Here is a 26,584-nt window from a genome sequence, read left to right on the forward strand (position 1 = left end):
CACAATGTGCAACTTTGGAAAGATACCAAGTACGAATCACATGACTACCTTTATGTCAATAGCATATATAAGAAGGAAAAAACAGTTCACTCTAAATTACTGGGAATTTGACACGTTGCTTATAATACTCTCTTTAATCTCAGAAGTGGAAGTGAAAGTGAAGTCGCTCAGTCGTGTCCAACTCTTTGCGACCCCATGGACTGTAGCCTACCACCCTCCTCTGTCCATGGGATTTTCCAGGCAATAGTACTGGAGTGGTTTGCCATTTCCTTCTCCAGGGGATCTTCCCGACCGAGGGATGGAACCCAGGTCTCCCGCATTGTAGACAGATGCTTTACCATCTGAGCCACCAGGGAAGTCCTATTTTAATCCTCAGAGACATCTTATATTGTGATGCTAGTATCTTTACTGTACCGCTGAAAATCTGACATTCATAGACGTTAAAAAAGAGCCTTGCACAAAATTATACTACTAAAAAGCACCGAGGTAGGACTAGGTGGGTCCAAGCCCCTTAGACTGGACATTCCTGAAGTTTGAGCAGGCAGTAACCTGGAAAGTAACTGTTTTGCCACCTGGACTTCCACAGTGGGCTAGCTACAAATCTGACACTTGGGTCTTGGTGATTTCTCAAGGGATCATCCAGCGATTTTAAACAGTTTGCTCCATCAACACCTAAAGCTGTTTACTACAGCAGGCTTAACATAATCCCCCCTCTATTCCCCAGCTAAAGGTGGTTCAGCTCTCCACCACAGAGAAGCTGGAATGAAACTCGTCTTTCCTCAGCAGCAATCCCTCAAGCTCTGACTGGAGGGGAGAGCTGGGGCAGAGTTTCTGCATGCGACTCACTCCAGGAAGCACAGCTGGGCTGAGGAGACCTCTTTTCCTAAATTCTCCTGCCAAGCTGAATTTTATGATCTTCCCTGGCAGAGGATCAAATGCAAACTCCTAACTTACAGCCAAGTTATCTTACAGCAGCTGTTGGAAGAACTAATTTAGAATGCAAATCTGGTCCTTAATCTACAGAAAAACTGTTGCGATGATGGATGACTTTTGAAGCAATAGTTCATGAAAGACATCTCTAATGCCCTCTAGTATTACAGAGGCAGAAATATTTAGCTTCCATTTGCTTTTATTTGTTTGCTTTGGAGCAACAGAGCCCTTTAGGAGGGGCTTGAAATCCCAGGGAAAAGGGGTCCAGGTGTTTAAAATCTGCCTCAATTGTCTCTTCCATATAAGTAAATCAGAGAACAGAAGACAGATGTGGATGCTAAGCTTCAGAGAACAGCTTCTTCATACGCAGGACTTCACTGCATTAGGGCTAAACCATCTAAAGGACAAGACAACCGGATATAACAATTTGTCTAGAATTCCTCGTGATGTCGAGAAAATGGAAAAATTAGCACCTATCACTGATCCTGCTCACAGGATCCTGATACCCCACTTAGGAATTATCCAAGCTGATGCAGAGTCTCTTCCCTTTATCCACTAATTTGCCAGCCAACAGTGACCTCCTAGAATAGCTGATGTGAGAAGTGTTCATGGAATCTTTCCACAGCTTTGATCCTCAGGCCTTCAATCCACCACAATCTCAGAAAATACTCAGTCCTGGTTATGAGGAAGGTCTTATTTTTCCATTGAGTGACTAAAAGAACCTGAACCTGGGGAATATCTATGCAGATCTCATCTGATGGCAGCTGTCAGAGAGAATGCAAGAGAAGAATGTATGTCTCCACCTGATCCTGTTTTATTAGGCATGAGGATAATGACTGCAGAGCTTCAGATCAATTCAAAGAACTATCAGAATAAGAATAATGGGGTGAAATTTATTTATGTTGATAGTGTCACTTTGAGAGATACAAACTATTGAAGACAATATTTTAAGCAGAAAAAGTGTGTTCCGTGAGGCTATAAATTAAATTCTTAAAAATATATAATTCATAAATATATATGAATATATTACAATAAAGGTTATACATGTCACATATTTATATTTATAGATATAAATATAAGCAATGCATTATATATTTATGTAAAATTTATTATATATACAGTATTATTTTAAATTTTATATTATATATAAAATGCTTAAAGTAAAACATTTATAAATATATTTCATCTGTATAAAGTATATTCATATATAAGCATATATACTTATAAATTATATCATTCGCTTACAAATGATATCATGTTAAGCTATATGACTTGATATTAATAATCAGTTAGAAGAAAACAAAACAAATAATGAGAGACTGCTCTAAGGAGGGAAGAGTCAGGGGAAGATGAATCCACTCTGGGTGTTTTTAATGAGAGTCTCCATTTGGCTTTGTATATAACAGAGAAACATTCGTCCTCTAAGTAACTTCACTTTGACTGTTTTAACTTGTGCTCAGTTGCTCAGTCGTGTCTGGGATCCCATGGGCTGCAGCCCATGAGGCTGCTCTGTCCATAGGATTTTCCAGGCAAGAATGCTAGAGTGGTTTCTCCAGGTGAACTTCCTGACCCAGGGGTTGAACCCGAGTCTCTTTCATCTCCTGCCCTGGCAGGCGGGATCTTGACCTCTGCACCGCCTGGGCAGCAGACCAGAAACACTCAGGGCCTGTGATATGCTTCTCGCTCATCCCACTCTCCCGGGCTTCCTGCTCCACAGGAGGCGACATGCACACAGCAGAAAGGGCCACGGGGCAGGACTCAGCCTGTGTGTGCCCTGCTTTTCCCTAACCCATCCCACCACGGTTACCCACGCTGACCTAGATACACAGCCATCTGTGTTACTGACCCACCCGTCTGGTAGAGAAGGTGGGACTTCAACTGGGGTCAGGAAACTCCCCTGGATTCCCACCAACAACAGGGGGGTGAGTGGGACCTATCGCAGTTAACAAATACCCTCTTTGTTCTCCAAGGGCAGTGAAAGGCCCCCAATCATCCTGAATCGCATATCTAGGCACTCATCCTAATTGTTTTGGCAGTACAGGATGGAGGACCCCAACAACACATCTGGTGCTAAGAATACCAGACAAAGCCTGGATCCACCATGAGACCACCTACTGTCCAAGGAGGTGTCAGAAAAGGAAGGCAGCTCACAGGAGGACGGACCTTCGCTCATGGAAGGTGCGCTGGGCAGAGGGGCTCCCTTCACCTCTTCTGAGAACACCTCTACTCCTTGCCATGGGGTGCGGGCTTTTACGGTGTGGCAAGGAAAATCAAGAAAGCCAAGCTGGGGGAGGGCCGAGATGCTTCCAAGCTCGGGTGAAACCAAGTTCAGATCTATCTAACTGCATGTATCAGGGCATTTATTGAGTTGTTAACTTATGCATCCAATAAATATGTATTAAGCATGATATATCAAGTACTGCTCTGAGTACCTGGACAAAACAGTGAACCAAGCAGGCAACCCTTTAGAGCTTACAGTCTGACAGTAGACAATCAGCATAACAAATAAGTACATGACGTAGCACAGTATAGGGGAACTAGTTCCTGAATGAAAACTACCAGGTAAGGAGAGGGAAATGGCAGGTGTTCAGACCCAAAGCACAGAGGTCAGAGTAAACACCACTAGGTGGTGACTCTGGGGCAAAGCTTGAATAAACAGACCACACAGCAATGAGGAGAGAGTGTCCAGGCAGAAGAAAGAATCCATGCAAAGAACTAGAGGTGGGAAGGCCTGGGGATTAAAGAAAGAGTCAGGACTGTGGAAAGTTCTTCAAGAGACAGGAATACAAGACCACCTGACCTGCCTCCTGAGAAACCTGTGTGCAGGTCAGGAAGTGTCAGAACAGGACATCGAACAAGGACGGGCTCCAAATCGGGAAAGGAGCCCATCAGGGCTGCATGTGGTCACCCTGCTTATTTAACCTATATGCAGAGCACATCATGAAGAATGCCAGGCTGGATGAACCATAAGCTGGAATCAAGACTGCCAGGAGAAATATCAGTAACCTCAGATATGCAGATGACACCACCCTTATGGCAGAAAGTGAAGAACTAAAAAGCCTCTTGATGAAAGTGAAAGAGGAGAGTGAAAATGTTGGCTTAAAGCTCAACATTCAGAAAAGTAAGATCATGGCATCTGGTCCCATCACTTCATGGCAAATAGATGGATAACCAATGGAAACAGTAGCAGACTTTATTTTTCTTGGGCTCCAAACTCACCTCAGATGGTTACTGAAGCCACAAAATTAAAAGACGCTTACTCCTAGGAAGAAAAGCTACGAAAAACCTAGACAGCATATTAAAAAGCAGAGCCATTACTTTGCCAACAAAGGTCCATCTAGTCAAAGCTATGGTTTTCCCAGTGGTCATGTATGGATGTGAGAGTTGAACTATAAAGAAAGCTGAGCACCAAAGAATTGATACTTTTGAACTGTGGTGTTGGTGAAGACTCTTGAGAGTCCCTTGCACTGCAAGGAGATCCAACCAGTCCATCCTGAAGGAAATCAGTCCTGAGTATTCACTGGAAGGACTGATGCTGAAGCTGAAACTCCAATAGTCTGGCCACCTGATGTGAAGAACTCATTCATTGGAAAAGACCCTGATGCTGGGAAAGATTGAAGGTGGGAGGAGAAGGGGATGACAGAGGATGTGATGGTTGGATGGCATCACCGACTCAATGGACATGAGTTTGAGTAAACTCCGGGAGTTGGTGATGGACAGGGAGGCCTGGCGTGCTGCAGTCCATGGGGCTGGAAAGAGTCAGACACGACTGAGCAAGTGAACAACACCAATCACAGCAGCCCAGGGTTGGGACTAGTCTGGAGGGAGGGAAATACTTGACTCGGGAGGAAATTTTCAGGGGATGCTAAAGGATTCAGTAATAAAGATGAGTACTATTTTAATGAAGTATTTTGTAAACGTTAAAGTCCATGCCAAACGGGACTTCCCTGGCAGTCCAGGGGTTCAGCCTCTGTGCTGTCATGGCTGGGGTGCCCGTCCCGTCCCTGGGTGGGGAACTAAGACCCCACGTGCCTGCGTGCGCAGTCAGAGAAACACAAAGTCCGTGCAAAATACGGAAATCTGAGGCGCACGAAACAGCAACACTTGATACGGGACAGAATCTGACTCTACGCCGTCCAGCCCAGCCTCACTCACACCATTCCCATAAAAACTTTATTTACAAAAACTGGTGGCCAGCCAGTGAGCCTCAGTGGGCCAGGTTTGACTTCTTCCTGCTGCGTCTATCATTTGCCCTGGTGACTGAGCTGTCCCGCCCTGACTTAAATTCAGCATGTGCCTTGCTCGCCTTGCCCCAGGCCTGGGCTGCGAAGGGGCCACGTGCCCACAGAGGCGGCAGCAGGAGGAGGCGAGGCTAGGAAGGCCGCTGGAGACCACGTTCGAGGCCTTGTGCCCGGTCCAAAGACTCTGCCTTTCAATCCAGATGAAATGCATCACCCCATAGGGCTTTTTCTTTTTTAACAGAAAGGCCACCTAATCTCAATCTGTCTTGTAAAACTGATGAGTAAAAGCAGAATCAGGGAGAATGACTAAGAAGATGTTTATAGTACTCGAGAAGAGAGGAGAGATGACCGTGTCGAGGATCAGAGGGAGGTGGTGAAGAAGTGGTGATTCCGGGGGCATTTTGTTTGTTTTGGTTGAAGTAGAGTTGACCTACAATGTTGTGTGGTAGTGTGTGAAACTTCAGGTATTCAGCAAAATGATTCTGTTATACACGTGCGTGTGTACACACACACACACACACGCGCACTCAGGTTATTACAAGATATTGAGCAGAGTTCCCCATGCTATACAGTAGGGTCCTTGTTAATCATCTATTTTATGTATTTGTTGTTGTTCAGCTGCTAAGTCGAGTCCAACTCTTTGAGACCTCATGGACTACAGCACACCAGGTCCCGCTGTCCTCTACTATCTCAGAGTTTGCTCGACTTAATGATCATTGAGTTGGTGATGCCATCCAACCAGCTCATCCTCTGTCATCCCCTTCTCCTCCCTTCAATCTTTCTCAGCATCAGCATCTTTTCCAGTGAGTTGGCTCTTCCCATCAGGTGGCCAGACTATTGGAGTTTCAGCTTCATCAACAGTCCTTCTGATGAATACTCAGGGTTGATTTCTTTTAGGATTGACTGGTTCGATCTTCTTGCAGTCCAAGGGACTCTCAAGAGTCTTCTCCAGCACCACAGTTTAAAAGCATCAATTTTTCAGTGCTCAGCCCCTTTGGAAACGAACTGAGATCAATCTATCATTTTTGAGGTTGCACCCAAGTACTGCATTTTGAACTTCTTTATTGACTCCGAGGGCTACTCCATTTCTTCTAAGGGATTCCTGCCGACAGTAGTAGATACAACGGTCATCTGAATTTAATTTGGCCATTCCCATCCATTGATTCCTAAGATGTCAGTGTTCACTCTTGCCATCTCCTGCTTGACCACATCCAACTTACCTTGATTCACGGACCTCATATTCCAGGTTCCTGTGCTATACTGTTCTTACAGCATCATCGGACTTCATTTTCACCCCCAGCTACATCCACAACTAAGTGTCATTTCTGCTTTGGCCCAGCCACTTCTTTCTTTCTGGAGCAGTTAGTAATTGCCCTCTACTGTTCCCTAAAAGTGTATTGGACACCTTCTGATCTGGAGGGCTCATCCTCCAGTGTCATGTCTTTTTGCCTTTTCATACTGTCCACGGGGTTCTCCAGGCAGGAATACTGGAGTGGATTGCCATTTACTCCTCCAATGGACCACATTTTCTCAGAACTCTTCACTACATCAGTTTTGGGTGACCCTGAATGGCATGGCTCATAGCTTCACTGAGTTATACAAGCTCCTTCACCAGAAGGCTATGGTCCATGAAGGGGCTTTTACATATAACAGTGTATATATGTTAATCCAAACCTCTTAACTTATCCCTTCCCCTCTTTCCTCCTTGGTAATCATAAGCTTGTTTTCTATGTCTGTGGGTCTGTTTCTGTTTTGTAAATAAGTTCAACTGTATCATCTTTTTAGATTCCATATACAAGCAACATCATATGATACTTGTCTTTCTCTGAATTACTTCACTTGGTATGACAATCTCTAGGTCTATCCATGTTGTGGCAAATGGCATTATTTCATTTTTCTGTGGCTGGATACATTTTGGAGGTAGAACTAACATGGTGTGTGTCGTACTAGACGGAGAGTGAGAGAGGAGGAGAGGAAGATGGAATATTATCTTCAGATGAACCAGAAGGACGGGTTTGCCATCATCGGAGGACTGCTGTAACAGAGAGCAGGCTTCAGAGAGTGGACCGTGGCCCTTAGTTTTGACTGTTTTAGATTTGAGGTATCTATGTGCCCATCAAGTGAGCACACACAGTGATTAGTTGACATGGGAGCAAGAAGTAGAGGAGGAGATTTCAGCTGGAAATAAGATACTGACAGCACCTTGAAGTCTCTGTGGGGCTTCCCTGGTGGCGCCAATGGTAAAGACTCCGTCTGCGCTGCAGAAGACCTGGGTTCAATCCCTGGGGCAGGAAGGTCCCCTGGAGAAAGGAATGGCTACCCACTCCAATGTTGTTGCCCTGAGACATCACTGGATGGATGGCTATCGTCCATGGGGTCACAAACAGTCAGACACATCTGAGTGACTAACACTTTGAAATCTATATAGACAACTTATCTCCCTCTCTCACCTCCAGATACTGAAGCCACTCTTCCATGAACTGGAATTGAAAATACTTTTGTGTAGAGAAGACCTCTCTTCATGAGAGAGCACTTTGTTACCTTTCACTCTTTTGAGGCTCTCCAGCAGCCTAGGAGTTTACTACTACTACTACTAAGTCACTTCAGTCGTGGCCAACTCTGTGCGATCCCATAGACGGCAGCCCACCAGGCTCCCCCGTCCCTGGGATTCTCCAGGAAAGAACACTGGAGTGGGGTGCCATTGCCGTCTCTGAGGAGTTTACTTAAAAGCAAAAGAAACTGGATTCTCAGTGAAATACCTGTGGTCAGGTTTTGTTTCCACTGAGTTTCAACTCGTAGTGTTTATTCAGTTTAAACATTGACAGGGTGTTTCAGGTGAGAGGAAAGGACAAGGTCAAATGTTAGTAATGACGTCACAAATGTGTAACTTCCCAAAATCTGCATCTCATTTTCTAGGTCAACTTGTAAAGTGCTAACAGAATTACAAGGTAACTAAACACCTCCGCAGGGGGAACACAGGAGAAAGAGAGAGGAGAAAGGGAACACTTCCCTGAGTCATTCATCTATAATAAAAATCTGTTATTTCATACATGTCTTCAAAAAACACTAATACATTTTTCAGACAATCTGAGTCTGTTCAGTTCAGTTCAGCTCAGTTCAGTCACTCAGTCGTGTCTGACTCTTCGAGACCCTGTGGACTGCAGCAAGCCAGGCTTCCTGTCCATCACCAACTCCCAGAGCTCACTCAAACTCATGTCCTTTGAGTTGGTGATGCTATCCAGCCATCTCATCCTCTGTCATCCCCTTCTCCTCCTGCCTTTAATCTTTCCCAGCATCAGGGTCTTTTCCAATGAAAAGCTCTTCGCATTTTCCCTTGTTTTGTTTCACAGATTAATGTAAGAATTAATAATATCTAAATGCATCAAATGAAAACAGCAGTCTCTTTGTAGTACTATTTCACTCAAAAATAGAAATTTATAATATTTTGTAATAATCTATAAAGGAATAGAGCATAAAAAAGGAAATACCTGTGCGTCACTGAATCATTTTGCTGCACAGTTGAAAGGAACACAACATTGTAAACTACTATATTTCAATAAAAATTTAAAGCTCATGATTCCCAGCAACAAAAAAGTGAATGATGAATTAAAAGATAGAAATAAATCATTATCCTAGGCAGTCCATCCATAGAAGAAACTGTAGGTTTTGTTGATTCAACCTTTTGACAAAAAGGTATGATTGCTAATTCAGTTCAGTTCAGTCATTCAGTCGTGTGCGACTCTTTGCGACCCCATGAATCGCAGCACACCAGGCCTCCCTGTCCATCACCAACTCCCGGAGTTCACTCAGACTCACGTCCATCGAGTCAGTGATGCCATCCAGCCATCTCATCCTCTGTCGTCCCCTTCTCCTCCTGTCCCCAATCCCTCCCAGCATCAGAGTCTTTTCCAATGAGTCAACTCTTCACATGAGGTGGCCAAAGTACTGGAGCTTCAGCTTCAGCATCATTCCTTCCAAAGAAATCCCAGGGCTGATCTCCTTCACAATGGACTGGTTGGATCTCCTTGCAGTCCAAGGGACTCTCAAAGGTCTTCTCCAACACCACAGTTCAAAAGCATCAATTCTTTGGCGCTCAGCCTTCTTCACAGTCCAATGCTCACATCCATACATGACCACTGGAAAAACCAGAGCCTTGACTAGACGGACCTTAGTCGGCAAAGTAATGTCCCTGCTTTTGAATATACTATCTAGGTTGGTCATAACTTTTCTTCCAAGGGGTAAGCGTCTTTTAATTTGATGGCTGCAGTCACCATCTGCAGTGATTTTGGAGCCCCGCCCCCCTCCCGCAACAAAATAAAGTCTGACACTGTTTCCACTGTTTCCCCATCTATTTCCCATGAAGTGATGGGACCGGATGCCATGATCTTCATTTTCTGAATGTTGAGCTTTAAGCCAACTTTTTCACTCTCCTCTTTCACTTTCATCAAGAGGCTTTTTAGCTCCTCTTCACTTTCTGCCATATGGGTGGTGTTATCTGCATATCTGAGGTTATTGATATTTCTCCCAGCAATCTTGATTCCAGCTTGTGTTTCTTCCAGCCCAGCGTTTCTCATGATGTACTCTGCATAGAAGTTAAATAAGCAGGATGACAATATACAGCCTTGACGCACTCCTTTTCCTATTTGATTTCTAATTAAATCCATGTTATTCTATACTTCCATACTCTACGCGTTTTTGTTTTTTTATAATGCTGTACTCTAAAAGTAAAAATATCTTTCATCCTTCTCTAACTTACTGTTCTATAGTTTATAAAGTAATACAAAGCCAGTGAAATTCAAGGAAGAAAAAGTATCTTTGCGGGGTACACAAATGACAGATCAAATGTTTCTTTAATCGGATATTTATCTTAAATACTTTATGAAATCAATAAATATTTTACCATGAAAACGTCTATCATTACTCCAGTACTACTCTGAAAATGTTGCTGTCTTAAGAAATAAGAGTTGACCCAGAGAAATAAGAGCTCCTTTTCCTGCACAGCACACATATCACAACAGAGAACAGACTTGTGGCTGCAAAGCAGGGTGGAGGAGAGGAGGGCTGGGAGGGTTAGGGGAGCCGACGCAGACTGTTCTATGCAGGATGGACAAACAGGTCCTGCTGTGCGGCACAGGGGACCACACTCCATATGCTGTGACACACCATAGCCAGAAAAATATAGAAAAGAAAGGACATGCACAGACAACTGAATCACTCGGCTGTACAGCAGAAATTAACACGTCGGAAATCAAAAGTCTTTTAACAAAAATATCATTATAGTCATAGCTAAGAGGAATGCTGACTCTGAGCAATTGATTTAAAAACATTTACTTCTCAATGTCTTTTTAAACCATGAAGAGAGCTAGTGTTACTTAAAATAAATTCAAAATTTAAGATAAATATTCCCAAGCCCAAGCCAAAACATAAAAGAAAAAAAAATCTAACTTAGGAAACCATTTTCAAATCAACAAAATTAGACTTGCAAACATGCTAGTAAAACGCATGCTAAACTGTTTTTTACAGCAGCATTGAATATTCATTGAATATGATTTTAATTTCTACCATAACTGCATTAAGAATGGGAAAAAGTTAATACAAAAATAAGGAAAAATAGATTATGAGCCACTCTTTGGAATGAAGAGGGCAAACGCACAATGAAAAGAACAATACAGTAGAAATTACACAGCAGATTCTGAGTGCTATTTTGGGGGCATCTTTTGTGTGAGGGAGCAGACTGAGGCAGAGATAGCCGCGACACCTCCATGAGACCAGATGTAAATGATCAAACCACGGACAAAAGCCTTGAAGGCGAGTGCTTTTCCCTTCCCGGGATGGTCTGTGCTGGCCTTCCAGGTGTAATATTATGTGCGCTGATGAGCTGATCAGCAGAACAGAACATCTACCCAGCTGTAATCAAGAGTGATTGATGGTTGGGACAAAAAAGTTGATTATCATGACAAGTTCACTGATGCAGAAAAAATAAGCCTCTGCTTGGGAAATGGATAAAACCTGTTCAGAGACTACCTCCTGAAACCTTATTATATAGAATCTAAGAGAAGGCTTAAAGTCGTACAGAGGAGCCTGATGTCCCAATAAACCTGATAAGAATAAATCTGCCACATGTCAATCTTCAGAGAGTGCTAGGTACAGGATTTAAAAGCACATGTAGGCCCAATAAAATGGAAAACACACGTTCTCAGTGCTATGCTATGCGTGTGATTCTTGAAAGTTCTCTCTCCATGTCTCAAATTATCACTGAGACTCGCACGTGGACACAGAACATTACACCTTCACAGCAGAGCACGTCTCCACGTGTCCTCCACCGCTCCTCCGCACAAGGAATGCACTCCCCAAAGGACTGCAACCTTTACTACCATCAGATTCAATTTGTATCAAAACTGAGATATGGATGGGGACAGCAGATCCCAGAGGCAGTGTTTTGCATTGAAAATGAGGTTTGGCAGGCTTGGGAAAGGTGCATCCAGGCCAGAACATAGGGTGCACGTACAGGTTTATGAGACAGCGGCTGGGTTATGCAGAGATCCACAGGTTGTGGAGACGGGCATCCCTCTTTTCAAGCTCTGGTTCTGCCACCGTATTCTAGCAATGCAACCCAAAATGTGTGCAGTTTATAGCATGCCTGGTACAAAGTCATTCTCCATCAATTCATGATACAACCAAACAGCCGCTCCTCAACTAGTCATGCTAAAATACTCAGTGGGAGGAAGGTAGCTTCATCTCATCTCTAGAGAGATCTTGGGTCATGGGGACATGCAAGAAAGGTATGTTTCATCACAGTTACTGTAGTTAATTAGGGCTTCCCAGGTGGTGCTAGTGGTAAAGAACCTACCTCCCAGTGCAGGAAAGGTGAGAGATGTGGGTTCAATCCCTGGTCAAGAAGATCCCCTGGAGTGGGGCACAGGCAAGCCACTCTAGTATTCTTGTCTGGAAAATCCCATGGACAGAGGAACCTGGTGGGCTACAGCCCATGGGGTCTCCAAGGGCCAGACACAACCAAAGTGACTTAGCATTCACACACACTATAGTTAATACAGAGAACAGGACTCAGCAGAAGAGACAACAAATGCAACTATAAGGAAAGGAAAAGTCCATACAACCCCAAATAACTTAAGAACAGTTTTATGAATTACCTCTCTTCCCGGCACCTCTGCCCCATGCAGTTCTAAGTTTCCAGGGCTATGGTGAGACTGATAATGTATGAAATGCTGAAATAACTTACAGTGAGATATAATGAAAAAGCGCAAGGAGCCTAATAAACTGTGAGTACAATAAACGAAAATGGTTGAGCAAATTTGGTTTTTCAAATTTTGAGACTTTCTATTATTAGCAACCATTAATGCAGCTGCTACTTTTGGTTTCTACAAGCTCATTATTGCCTAGTGATATTATGAGAGATGCATATGGCGGTAGAAAGAGATACAAAGCAACTGAGGACGTTTATAGAAGACATGCGCAGCAGCAGGGTCTGGGCCACAGGGCGACACCAAGCATCTCACTCCATGGCTAATAAAGACTTCATGAGTCAGAAAGTGAGGAGGTGGCTGGTATGCTCTGAAATCTTCAGGGTGTAATCATAAAGTTAAAATTGGGGAATTTGGACTACACTGATTTCTTTGCAAATAACCAAAAATTCAGAGGTTGTTACAAGGCAAGCTTTCCTCATCACAAGAACCAGCTTCAGGGCGGTTCTCAAATCTAATTCCACTTATTCATTTCTTTTTCAAGTCACGTGAATTTCCATTACTCAGGTTTCAGGGAACCAGTTGCTTAGGATACGAATCCTGCTTTGTAGGCAGGCAGTGGGAAAAGGCAACCTAAAATTCCATTTTTTATCAAAATGCAGCAATTATTCTAAATGTTCTTAGTGAAGCTGCAACAGATACTGTCTTGGAAAATCCTGTTTCAATGTTCATTTTCTTGAGATGGCAATAAAGAAAAATGTTTCTTCTGGTCTTGAGTACTTCGGCCATTTATTTATTCAATATTTTATTGAGTGATCCTTAAGACTCGTCAAGCTCTCCCAACATTAATAGGCTGCCTGCCTCATCTTTAGGGACAAAGAAAGCATTTTAGCATATTTAATCGGAATCATACCTCTTGCTCACCACGTTCAACCCTCCCCATGACATTCTGTCCTTCAATGGTTTACGCATGCCTAACTCTCTTCTCAAACTGCGTTCAATACGTGGCATTTGATGAAACAGACGTGCATAGATTCTCTATTGCCCCCACCCTTCAAAACTCAGTACAGTAGTGTTGCTTGCCCTTGAGGCAATTCTCAGTTTTGAAATATGTTCCTAGGTTCTAGCGATCTGTACTGCTGGCAATCTTACTACTGACATTAACCTTGATTAACTTCTTCATTATTTGCGGAGCTGAAGTGACTGATTGTCTTAGCTGAAAACTTTCAGCTGACACCAATGCAAGTCTCGAAATAAATTTTCTTTAGTGAAGGTCCCTTGATGAGAGAAGTAAAACACTGCGCTGGGACCTAGGGGCCTGGCTTTCAAGTCCAGCAGGTTTCAGCAGCTTAGAGACCTCGAAAAACTCACCATCTTGGCCTTTGGTTTTCCACCCATACAATCTATAAAACAGACAGAATGCTTTCTTAGACATCTCTTAAGTCTTAACTAGTCTCTGAGAGACTCAGAGTATTCCACAGAAATATGAAAATCTCTGTGGTTAGTTGGAGAAGGAAATGGTAACCCACTCCAGTATTCTTGCCTGGAGAATCCCATGGACGGAGAAGGCTGGTGGGCTACAGTCCACGGGGTGGCAAAGAGTCGGACACAACTGAGCGACTTCACCACCTCACCTGTGGTAGGTGGAGGCTATGTACACATCTGCTTGTCACATCTAAAATCAACTTTCTCTTTCTAGACTTTCAAAATCAAATTTTCCGTGTCTAGGACAATTGGATACAAAAGTGAATCTTAATATTTGTTTTTCCTTGTTTATCAAGAAAAGAAGCCCAGAGAAATACGGACTCTTCTGGGAATTTCTCTTTTTTTCTTAGTCCCTTACCCTTCATTCCATCTGCAGGTGAAAGTCTAGAATGTTCAAGTTGACTCAGAGTCCTGAAAGGTCCCAATACTGAAGCTTTATTTTAAAAGCCTGCCAAAGAAACACACCGCCTCTTCAGTAGATTCCCCTACTCTCAGCTGGCTCGCTGGCTCCGAAAGTCTAGAACAGCCAGGCCCAGTATTGCTTGTTCAGTCTTTCTGTTCAAGGTTTGTTTCCTGAGGAGTCCTGGCAGGGCCCTGGGCTCTATGCAAGATGCAGAATGAACTGAGCACTCTCTGAGGACCCGTTCCGAGGAGCTCCTCCCAAGGGCTGGCCTGGCGACTCCAGCCCACGGGCCCAGATGGAGTCCTCGGGCACAGACCCTGGATGGCCATGTCCTAGAACCACATCTGAAGAAGCAAAGCGCCCAGTGGGAGAGCCCAACACACAGGCCAGAGCTCTCAATAGCTCTGCGAGTCCCGGAGACAAAGAGCACACGCCTATGAAAGAGATGCTTCAAAGCTGCCTGAAAATTAAATTTATAACTGGGTTCCTCTGAAGATCCTTTGGGGCACAGCAGCAGCAGCAACAGACTTAAAGAGGTTGAGAGTTTTTTTTTTTTTTTTAATAAAAGCGGCTGTACCAAGGACATATGGTACCTGCTGGTTTTAAAGGTGAAAGGTAAAGATTGACCTGGAGCGGGCATCTCCAATGTTAACACTAAGATACACAAAGACGCTTTCAACAGGGTCAATCTCTGCAAGCACCTTTTTTTTAAAGGAAGATATTTTCAAACTTCTATATTCCTTAAGAAGTACTTTAACATTTGAAGAGTGAAATAGCTGTAACTTACTTATTTATCCCACAAAATAAAAATGACCATTCCATTTCATTCACTATAGAGTTAATAATTCCATTGCCTACATGCATTTTATATCCTTACAACATGGCTCTAAGAAATGGCTCATCATTTTAAATGAGATAATTGTGGAACAAAATTAACACAACCTATTAAGAGAAAACACATTTCAACAATGGTTGTCAAATTCCTGATCGAATATTTTTTCGACCAATTCACTCAGCTTCTCTGGATGCTGTGCGTCTTCAGGTTTTTGAGGTTACACGGGTTTCTCCATGCATAGATGTGTACTAACCTTTCTCCTAAGATATCAATAAAAAGCTGAAATTTTAATGAAACAACAATAATATCACTCAACTTTCCTGGGCATCTCTGAGACTGCAGATATTGCCAGAAACAGGCATGGGATATTTAGAATATTGCAACTGAGACACGCTTTGGGATAAAACACGTAGCTTGAAAACCATAACAGGATAGTAGAGGCAAAAATTCTTTATAAACTGAAGTATACTCATAAAGGAAATTTGGAAAATAAAGTAAAAGAATAGTTCTTCCAAAACTAGTATTGGTTTTGGTTTTTCTCTCCATCTCAGCAGCATTTCCTTTAAATATCAGGACTCCACCCACTCCCATATTATAGATTTAAATATTTAAAAGATGTGTCCTAAGATCTTATGTTAAAGACAGTGTAATTACCTGTTTGGTCATTTGGTAAGAACAAATATTCCCATTAGCATCTTCATCATTATGTTGCCACCTTTGATTATGGAAGTTTTCACAGAGATAGGAACTATATTCAAATTCATTGTTTGGTTTCACTACATTTCTGGGTTCTAAAAGGCAGAACAATGATTTCTATTCTACAATACCATCAGAAAATGTATCAGTTATATAAGTGATGATGCCAAGGAGTCCCTTTGGAGGGGCTTGTGATCTGTACGGAATGTCTTCTAAGGAGGTTGCTTTCCCTCTGGTTCATCAAGAGTCCCCTGGAGTCATTAACGCTTGGCTGTCTCAAGTCGTAAAGGATTTGCTCCTGCCGTATTCTGGTTCAGGGGTTTACAGCGACACTTGCATTTTCCTGGTGTTTATGACTAACTGTGTGAGTGAAGAGCAGTAGAGGGGCATCGGGAAGGCTCTGCAGACCTTGTGGGGAGCGGAGTCCACGGGGAGGACAGCCCAGCACAGCCACTGCCCCAGGTCATTCCACGGGGCAAGGAGCCCTGGGACTCTCCCTCTGGATGCTGGGCAGGGAACATACAGGGCACCGGCCACACCATCGCTGTAGGGAGGCTGGCCCTCTGGATGGACCAGCCACACCATCGCTGTAGGGAGGCTGGCTCTCTGGATGGACCAGCCACACCATCACTATAGGGGAGGCTGGCTCTCTGGATGGACCAGCCACACCATCACTATAGGGGAGGCTGGCTCTCTGGGTGGACCAGCCACACCATCGCTGTAGGGAGGCTGGCCCTCTGGATGGACCAGCCACACCATCGCTGTAGGGAGGCTGGCTCTCTGGGTGGACCAGCCACACCATCGCTGTAGGGAGGCTGGCCCTCTGGGTAGACTCACTGCCCTCTCTGGAGCAGGTGAGGCAGAAAAGGCCTGGACACGCAAACCGGCCCGGCGTGGCCCGCCTCTGCCACAGGGCCTTGGATAAGCCTCCTCCGCACTTCACGCCTTGTTCCCACCTTGAAATTAGCAAGCTTCCCTCAGTCTCTAACACACCAGGAAGTGCTATTGGGGGGACATCCACCAGACTGACACTTAGATACTACAAGTTTGTGATCCCTCAGTTTCGGGGCCTCAGATCTTATTTTCCATGCTATAAACAGTCACTGAGTAATTAATCATTCCCTACCTCACTTAATAATCTTACAGCCACGCTGGCCTTGCTGTAAGTTTTCTTTCACAGGCACACTTACCAACTGGTCCAGGCTAACAGTAATTGACGCTTATTTTAAGATGCTGATAAAATAATTGGACAAATTAGAACCTTTCATTCTTTAATTAGAAGCCTTTTTGCATAACTCCATGTGTGTCCCACATAAATGTCAAAAAGAGTTTCATTTTTTCCCCAAAGTGAATGCCTGCACCAGGAGAAGGTAATCTGATTTAAAATGCATACAATATAATGTGCTACTTAGAAAAATATCCATAGAGCAAGAAATGGAAAATGTACTGGGAACACGTATGGCATAACACCAAACTGCAGGCTTTATAATACGAAGGGTTAAAGAAATAAATAAAAGCTTAGAGGGAAAGGAAATTGAATTTTCATGATGTAGAGATGAAAAGAACTACAAGCTATTATTTTCATTGGAAGAGGAAGAAGCTTTGAAATGTAAAAAGGTTCATAAGGCAAAAATACTTTCCTACGTGACAGAGGATTCAACCAAGCATACAAGTGAATTACAGCGTCACTTTTCCAGATTCTAGGTTTAAGAATGGAGACAGGAAGATAAATGCTCGATATACGTGGAAAGAGCAAACACGCAGTTTTATTGGGATTTAAAGCTTTTGAAGAATAAAATGATCTATATGCACATATATATGTATTTTCTCTTTATTTAGAGACATTTATATATGAATGAATGGATCATAAATCCAATTTATCTTGGCATTCAGTATTAAAAATTTCACAAAATTGGTATTTATAGATATGACCAGTCAATGAATAAACAAATCTTATATTTTCAGCACACTAGTTCCCCTTTATCGACATCACAATGCCATAGAGACATTTTTAAGGTCTCTAAAGGAGTTTCCACTCCTATATTTCAATTTTGCAATAATTATATTTTGCTTGTAAATCATAGTTAATAGGTTGCTATGTCATTTATAAACTCAATAATATTGGAACTTCCTACTTAAAAAAAAAAACACACAACTACAATTTTAAAAATTTGCACAGCATAGTATATTTAGTCAAGGTTCAACAAGGAAAAATGTAAGGGCAATGAATGTATGTGTCCAGTTTGCACAGATCAAAGAACTGGCCTGGGTAAATATTTGACAAATTCAGGTGGTCATGCTATTCAGCTAGAAGCTAAATCAAACATCCACATGAGCATCTATTGGAGGTGTGATAACTATATTTAAGTCCTAATCCCTGGAAATGATGGATATGTTACATTATATGACAAAGAGGGTGAAGTCAGCAGATGAAAGTAGGTTGCTAAACCGCTAAATTTAAACTAGAAAAGTTATCCTGGATTATCCAGGTGGGTCCACTGTGATCACAAAGGTCCTTAAATGTGGAAGAGTGAGGCAGAAGAGAGGGTGAGTCCATACGAGATGAACTCTTTCGGCCTTGCAGTCTTGAGGCTGGGAGGGGGTACTGCGCCAAGGAAAGAGAGCAGCTTCTAGAAAAGAAAGACAAGGACCTGAAACCTCCCCAGAGCCCCCGAAGGGCCATTACCCTGCTGAGACCCTGCTTGCAGCCCTGTGAGACCCTCTCTGACTCTCAGCTCCACAACTTCGCGGTCACAGAGCGGAGCCACCGTAAGACGCTGAGCGCGTGGAAAAGATGCGCACAGCGGCCCCTAACGAGCAGCCACCGTGCGCTGCTCAGCTCTGACTGGCGGCGGCACCTGCCACGCCTCCGAACACCGCGGAAGGCTTCCTTTCAGAGGAATCTGATAGCACAGTTGTGGAGTGAGAACCGATTTCCCTAAAATATACATCCTGGTCCCTACATCACCTTGAAAATTCATTAGCAAATGAACACAAATACAGTTTTTTTAATCCTCTCTTATGATGGAAATAAAATAAGTTTACGTTTTAGATAAGAAGTATGCAAATCTTTATTTTTATTATGCTCCTTATGTTAATAATCATAATATAGTGTTTCCTAAAGCATATCTAAAAGCATTTCTAGTTTTTTAAAATCTGATTTTGATATCCATCTGGAAGATTAGTAGAAACACTTGCTGCTGCTACTGCTAAGTCGCTTCAGTCGTGTCCGACTCTGTGCGACCCCATAGACGGCAGCCCACCAGGCTCCCCCGGCCCTGGGATTCTCCAGGCAAGAACGCTGGAGTGGGCTGCCATTGCCTTCTCCAATGCATGAAAGTGAAAAGTGAAAGTGAAGTCACTCAGTCATGTCAGACTCTTCGCGACCCCCAAGGACTGCAGCCTACCAGGCTCCTCTGCCCATGGGATTTTCCAGGCAAGAGTCCTGGAGTGGGGTGCCATCACCTTCTCGGAGTAGAAACACTTAAAAAGATATAAAAAGAAAAAAAAGGACCAACTATCATGAAGGGGTGAGTCACCCATTACTGAAGATAGCCAACCCAGAGACTTAGCCTTGATCTAGCCAGTGGTTTCTTTGCATTTAGTGGGAGATTGGGTTCAGTAAGCTTGAAGTCTTTTTCTAAGACTTCGTTTACAGTAAGTTTCCTTAACATGGACAAAAACATTAACAATGAAACTGTTGGCAGAAAGGTTGATACTTGAAGGAGCCTCATCAGCTGTAAAGAGTGGAAATGTGGCTCCTGAAAGACTTCCTCAGCATCATCCAACCAGTTCCAAAGTGAAATTTCAGAATAAAGGAGGATACACTTAACAATTATGGAAATATACAACTGTTTGCTGAGTATTTTTAAATGATCAAGACTGCACTACTAAGTTCAGAACTCTTACAAACTCTTGTTTGTATGTCAGGGAAACTTCTTTTATACCACCTGGAAGAGAATATTACATAATACTAATCACTTGAAATATTTGCAAGTCAAGCTATAGTAATTTTCTTAAAATTCAAATCAAGGTGCTAATTATTAAAAAAACAAACACTGAAACAAACAAAAAGAAACAAAAGACATCCTTTCAAATAAAACGCTGCATGCTTACTGTACTCTTACTATTGACAGTAGCCCATTCGAGCGCTATGCTGGCAGCCTCCACTCCGCTTTTTTAAGTCAGCAGAGGAAATGTTATAGAACTATCTGGTGATTGTACCAGTTTAAGGATGCGATCATAAGACAGTAGCAAACTTTATACAAAATGAAATGTCCTCACAGGAGGAAAGAGCCCCTCTGGGACACACCTGTTTCCTCCGCCTGATCATCCGTGGGCTGCCTTCCTCATCGCCTAAGGGGCCTACTTGCCGAGGGCGGTTAGATGTGGGGAGGCCTAACGTTCTCTAGAACCCAGATTTGTTTGGTCATCTCCATAGAGCACATCAATTTAGGGTCAGCTCAGGGCACCCTAGAGGGGTCACACTGATAGGCTGGGGTCCTCAGTGTGCCAAGCACACCCACAAATGCTCAATTTTTGTTCCTTCCAAACCAGCGTTCCTTTTCTTTTCTGTTATCTCAGGACCAACTCCACACCAGGGCAGGTTGAGGAGGAGTGGCAGTATTTTCCATATGGGCTGCTATGGCCTTGAACTATCACCTGGGACCTACCTTATTTCAGAGATGGTATTTATTGAAAATCTCGTTAGTCCTAAATTCAGACTGTTCCCCAAAAGCAAGTGTGTTATCTACATTTAGCATTCCTGGGAGACTAAGAATTAGCATTAAACCACAAGTGCAGTTTGCTTCATAATATAGTAAACTCCGAAATTAAAGCACATAAGGAGTTAAAATGTTATCATTGAATTTTGACATGCTCAGTCATTGGAGAAAAATGTTTCAGAAATCTCTTCTGCAAGATTAGAACAGCAAACTGCATTTTTTCAGTGAATACTAAGCGGTAAACTTACATCAGAATTAAATCTCAGCTGGCAAATGGTGCACGAAATGATCTGCTTTCTTCGATGAGGAAGAGGAACCCCGAAAGTATGATTTATCACAGCTTTCTGAATCGGGTCCATCTGTAATGACAAAAAAAATACAACAAACAGAAATAAAGCTTGTCAGTTCCATTGGAATGTTGCCTGTTTCATTAAAGAACCAATCTGGACAGCTTCAATCTACTGCCTGCACTAGAAAGAACATTTTTATTCTAAGAAACGGCATTTCTACTTTCTTAGAAAATAGACAACAAGCCAGAAGCACAGTGTGATAAAGAAATGATAAATGTACCCATTAGAGTTTGCATACTAACCGCTTCTCCCATTTAGGATCCACAATTGTCCCAGTGTGATAACCCTCCTATATAATTAAAGATTTATCAAAACTCAAGTTATCGTGACTGTGTGAAATCTCACACAGCAGTGAGTCTGTACCATTGCCTCAAACGGACTTCAAAATAGACAAGCGGCCGTGAAAATAACTTGAGCCTCTTTACGTATAATTAACCTTCTGCTACGTTTGGTATCTTTTCTGCCTTAGGAATCGAGCACGGATTTCCCCTGCTCTCTGAAAGAAGCCACTACCTTAGGACCCATCTTGCAGAAGGCTGCGAAAAGCAAACGGAGATAGAGCACAGAGGCCCAGAGACACAGCGCAAAGCCTTGGCGGCTGGCTGCTGGGACGCAGAGCATGCTTCCCTGGGGAAAGAGCTGGCAACCCCGACCTTGCTGATCACGGTTCCTGCCGCCTCTACAAGGGCTGTTGCAAAAACAAAGGCTGGGCGCCGTTTCCACCATTTGTCCTTTTTTTTTTTTTTTTTTTTGCAAATCCTCTTCGGATTTTCTCTGTTTAGTGAAAGCAGGTACTAATGTAGGTCTTTGGTCAAATCGAAGTAGAAAACAAACTTTGAAAAAGCAAGGGTTGCTTGCACACAAATTCTGCTTTCTAAGAATTCAAACATGTGGAACTGTGGGTTCTTTCCACGATCACTGACTGATCCCCTAACACATGGTGCTCTCCTGTGGGCTCACGACTCACAGGTCAGAGAGCTTGGGCCAGATGTCAGTTCTCTCTGCATCCCACTCCCAGGACAGGATACGGGACATCCAAAGCGTGATGCTGGCAAAACAGTGCTGGTAAAACGGAATGTCACCAAGGCTCGTTCCAGGGCTCTCATCCACGGTTCCCAAACGATAGTCAGAATCAAACTTTGATTGTCGTCTTAATACACGCACAGCCTCTGTGCTCTCATGCATTATCTCTTAAGCTTGTGATGAAGTTTAGTCATAATAATTCTTGAAATCACTTAGTGCAGTACAGTGCCAGGCACATTAAAAGTCAATAAATCTGGGCTATTACGTTTTCTGTTTTGTGTACACGTATGTGATGATTAGGGGTAACAGGAGCCTCGCATTCCTACGGTCTTGGTTGGCACTTTCTATCTCTCACATGTCCAAAAAATCATTTCAAAATGATTTCAATGTCCTACACCAGCCACTGATTCTGTTCAATACTTGCAGACTTTGGAACTCTTAACTCTCATCCAATACGAAGTTCTTCTGAGAGTCTTCCGCATGGACTGAATCAGTTCAGACAAGATTTGACATACACAAAAGCTAAGCATATGTCTGAAATAATGCTCTGAGCACTTCGGTGATACATTATAGTTCACTAATTAGCCTAAATCAGTCGCTGATAAATCCTACCCCCTTTTGTGTGTTTCAAATCATCAGAACCCATTAACTCATAGACTCTTTCCACCAGTAGGTAGGATAAAGGTTTTCTCTATTCACAACTTCTACAATGTTGTCTAGACACTCATAATGCACTATTCTAAATAATAATAAAATAATAGCATCAACAAAAAATGACAGCACTCAGCATTTGTTAAGTGCCTCTCCGTGCTAAGTACTAGGCTAGATGGTTTCTACATTAAACAGCTGTGACCAGAAGAGCTCATGGGTTCTCATTTGTAGCTTTCATCACCACTTTACATTTTTCCTGATGTTCATCCCAGATTTTGGATGAAGCTCAGCTGCCCCACAATTTTTCTGGTCACTTCCAGGAATTAACAGATTCTAGGATCCCCTCCCCCACTAGTGAATTATACCATACTTTCTTTTCAACCAGTTTTGATTTTAATGTAAATACAATAAAGCTCACCAATGTTAAATTTACAGTTTGATGAGATTTGACAAATAGATGCAGTCTTAATAATTACCTCATAGAACACTTCCATTACCCATGAAGTTCCCTCGTGAGGTCACTTCCTGCCTCCCACCCCACCCGGTGAAATCACTGCTCTGCTTTCTGTATTCTTCCCTTTCCTCAAGGTTCATACGAATGGAATCATACGCTATACCATCTTCCGTGTCTGGCATCTTTCATTCAGCATGATGTTTTTAAGACCCACCCATGTCGTTGCACGCATTGGTAACATTCCTTTTCACTGCTGAGTAGTAGCCCTTTGTATGGGTGAACCCGTGCGCTTCCCTGGTGGCTCAGACTTGAAAGAATCTGCCTGCCGTGCAGGAGACCCAGGTTCAGTCCCTGGGTCTGGTAGATTCCCCTGGAGAAGGAAATGACAACCCACTCCAGTACTCCTGCCTGGAGAATCCCAGGGACAGGGGAGCCTGGAGGCTACAGTCGATGGGGTCACAAAGGGTTGGACACGACTGAGCAACTGACATTTTCACTTTCACCCTAACGTGATTATCCGTGTGTTAGCTGATGAATGTTTGAATTGTTTCCAGTTAATTCTATACGTTTTTCAAATCTTAATACATGACCTAAGCTCATTTCTAAATTCAGTTCTGCATCTGAATCCAAACATTAAAAATGAACATAAAGTTGCCATTTACTTTTCTTAGTTTGAACCTCAAGTGCTCGTGAGAAAGGTCATAGGGCATGGCACAGGATTCTTCGCTACCCACACTGCCCTGTCTCCCACCCCAGTTAAGTCAAACTTTCCTCAGCCCCGCCTCACCCCTATGTCCTCAGAACCGAAATGGACCTTGAGCAGAACCCGAGAGCTGGCAGCCATAGGGCTGCATGCAGGAAGCTGCAGAGCCCGCCTCCCGCCTCCCGGGTCCCTGCAACAGCGCGTCCAGATGCCGCCGCAGTGCTCCGTGACAGCACAGAGAGCACGGGGGGGGGGGGGGGAAGGAAAACGAAAACGCTGAAAGAGGCACTAATTCAGAGGCAGCTGCCTCCCCATTTCTACTGCATCTGTTCCATCTGCACAAACAGGATCCATCTCTCTTCGGGATCAGGTGAATTACACCTGTACTCTACTCAGGAATCCTGAGCCCCTTTATAACGACAGTGCGAAGGAAAAAGGAACAGCATATTCATACTGAAGATGCTCTCTGAAAATACATAGCTTTGAGTTGATCACACTTCGGGAGTAGCTATTTATTTTTGTCTTTCAGTAATGTCGGTCACTTCCACTGACTGCGTATTCAATCCAAATCGGTGTGGGAGGTATTTTAGAAGCAGACACTTTAGGCAAATGTGGCATATTCTCTAGATTTAATTCTTTTTGTTTTTAACTGAATATTGTTCTGATCACTATAGCTAAAAGTCAAACTTTAAAATGCAAAGTATTGTGTTCTTCAAAGGCAATCTTATTTTCCAGTATACATTTTTAATTGAATTATCCTTTAATGATGAAATAAAAGCTATAGTTACGCCACTACACGTAATTCTCTATTATTATTTCAGGAACCTAGTACAACAAAATGACAAAAGTTTAATACTTTCAATAATGGACTTAAGTCAGTCACCTCTTTAATAGATACAGCTACAAATATATGGAAAGCCGTTTACAACAAGGAATTAACAAGGGCTACATCTAAGTAATTTCTGCCGTTAAACAGGTAATTAAGTGATACCACATGGTCTATATTGGAAAAGGAAATGGCAACCCGCTCCAGTCTTCTTGCCTGGAGAACCCCATAGACAGAGGAGCCTGGCAGGCTACCGTCCATGGGGTCACCAAGAGTCGGACGCGACTGAGCGACTAAGCGCAGTACTTGGTGAATAACTAAAAATGGCACCTGCTGTCACTCGGGGGACACACACAGCCACTTTGTTCATTTCACCCAAACACGGCATCATTTAGCATTGAGAACCCCATGGACAGCGGGGTCTGGCGGGCTACAGTCCGCGGGGTCGCAGAGTCAGGCGGACAGAGGGCGGCACACGTGCTGTGGGGACAAACGCGGATACGCTGGAATCAAACGCTGTGTCCCAAAGAAAGGCACGTGCGTCGGTCTCCTCCCTGCGATCCGACGGGTCCGAGCTGTCGAAATAATCATGCTTTTCTGTGTGTATGAGAATCATGCTTGACATCTGTCTGCAAAAGCAGTCTCAAGAAACGCCAATGTGTGCAGGAAAGAAAAAAGGAGTTCTTGGGTTAAATAAGTTGTAGGGAACCTAGGTGCCACAGCCTGGGCATTCACAGCGCACATCTAACATTAAATCCTCTGAGATGTCCCACAGTACAAAATACCTGCTTTAAGTAACTAATTTCTAAAATAATATAACCAAAGCGTTTGTCGTTTGTTTTTAAAGTTAGCATCTTTGTTCAATACATACAGTTTAAAAAATGTGATCAAGAAAATCGTTATATGAATATGAATAAAATGTAAGCTTTTGTGCAAAAATAGTCATTAAACTAAAAATGTAATACCCAGAAATCGCAGTCGGACATTTCACTGAACCCATGCGGCCCTGAGTTAAAAACTAAAAAGAAATGGTAAAAGCTACATGGTATTTTAAGACATAGTTATATAATACCTAAAGTGGGATATTTTGAAAGCTAACATTTTCCAAATACATTATCCAACACTCCCCAAACCAACACACACAAGTGAAGAATGATACACTAGCTATTGATATGCTCACCCCAACTCTAGAGTAAAATTCAATTTCAAACTCAGCCTAAGGCCTTATTTACAGCCAAATGAATATGTTTTCCTTCATTTCAGGTTTAAGGATCTTTGCGTTTCCTTCCCAGGCCTTGCTTTTCCCTCGCCTCCCTTGGGGCATTCTGCTAAACTGGTCTGTAGCTGAGCGGCCAGGGCCAGCCTCCGGTGAGCCGCTGAGGCCCCCTTCCCACTGCCCTTCCCTAGGTCGCTGCCGTGTCTTCAGGGAGGATGGATGGGGCTGAGCCTTGCCTTTATCTCTCCTGCTCTAGAGACCTCCTCCCTCTGTTCCTGTCAGTTTGTCTGTTCCTGTTAGCTTGGTTTTCAGATCAAAGAATAAGAATTTAAATGCCAGAGTGTTTAGAAGCCTAGAAATATAAAGGTCGCCTCTTCCAGCTGGTATTTCTAGGGACAGTGACCTGTGACAATCAGGCTGAGGTCACACTTACTGGCACTCACGGTGTGTCTGTGCTCGTGAGCATTGCTTCTAGTCTAGCAACCTCCCGAGGAGCTCTCACTGCCCGTTGCCTGATATCACAGAAGTAATAAGCAGCGCAACTTCCCACCCTGGCCCCCTCCATCCGGCACCACAGTACAGCTTTGTGATAATGGTGTCCTGGACTGCGTGACCCTGTAATGTAAAGCGGCATCACCGACTTGATGGACATGAGTTTGAGTAAAGCTCCGGGAGTTGGTAATGGACAGGCAGGCCTGGCGTGCTGCAGTCCATGGGGTCACAGAGAGTCGCACACGACTGAGCGATTGAACTGAACTGAATATTAAGTGACACACAGTTTATTCCATCGACTATGAACTAGTAAAATTTGTGTTTATATGACTCATGTGTGTGTGTGTGTTCGT

The 26,584-nt window shown here is 43.3% G+C and overlaps 1 protein-coding gene across 3 annotated transcripts in view; it reads right to left on the reverse strand.

Moving 5' to 3' along the window:
• The window catches only part of ZNF385D (zinc finger protein 385D), a 382,025-nt gene that overhangs the window by 132,865 nt on the left and 222,576 nt on the right, over nt 1-26,584 (reverse strand). For all 3 annotated transcript variants that reach the window (XM_018042038.1, XM_018042037.1, XM_018042036.1), the window contains exon 3: nt 20,765-20,875. In XM_018042038.1, the coding sequence (XP_017897527.1) occupies nt 20,765-20,875 (111 nt within the window). The remainder of the gene's footprint in view (nt 1-20,764; nt 20,876-26,584) is intronic.

This window comes from Capra hircus, chromosome 27, assembly GCF_001704415.2.
Source record: "Capra hircus breed San Clemente chromosome 27, ASM170441v1, whole genome shotgun sequence".
NCBI lineage: Eukaryota > Metazoa > Chordata > Mammalia > Artiodactyla > Bovidae > Capra > Capra hircus.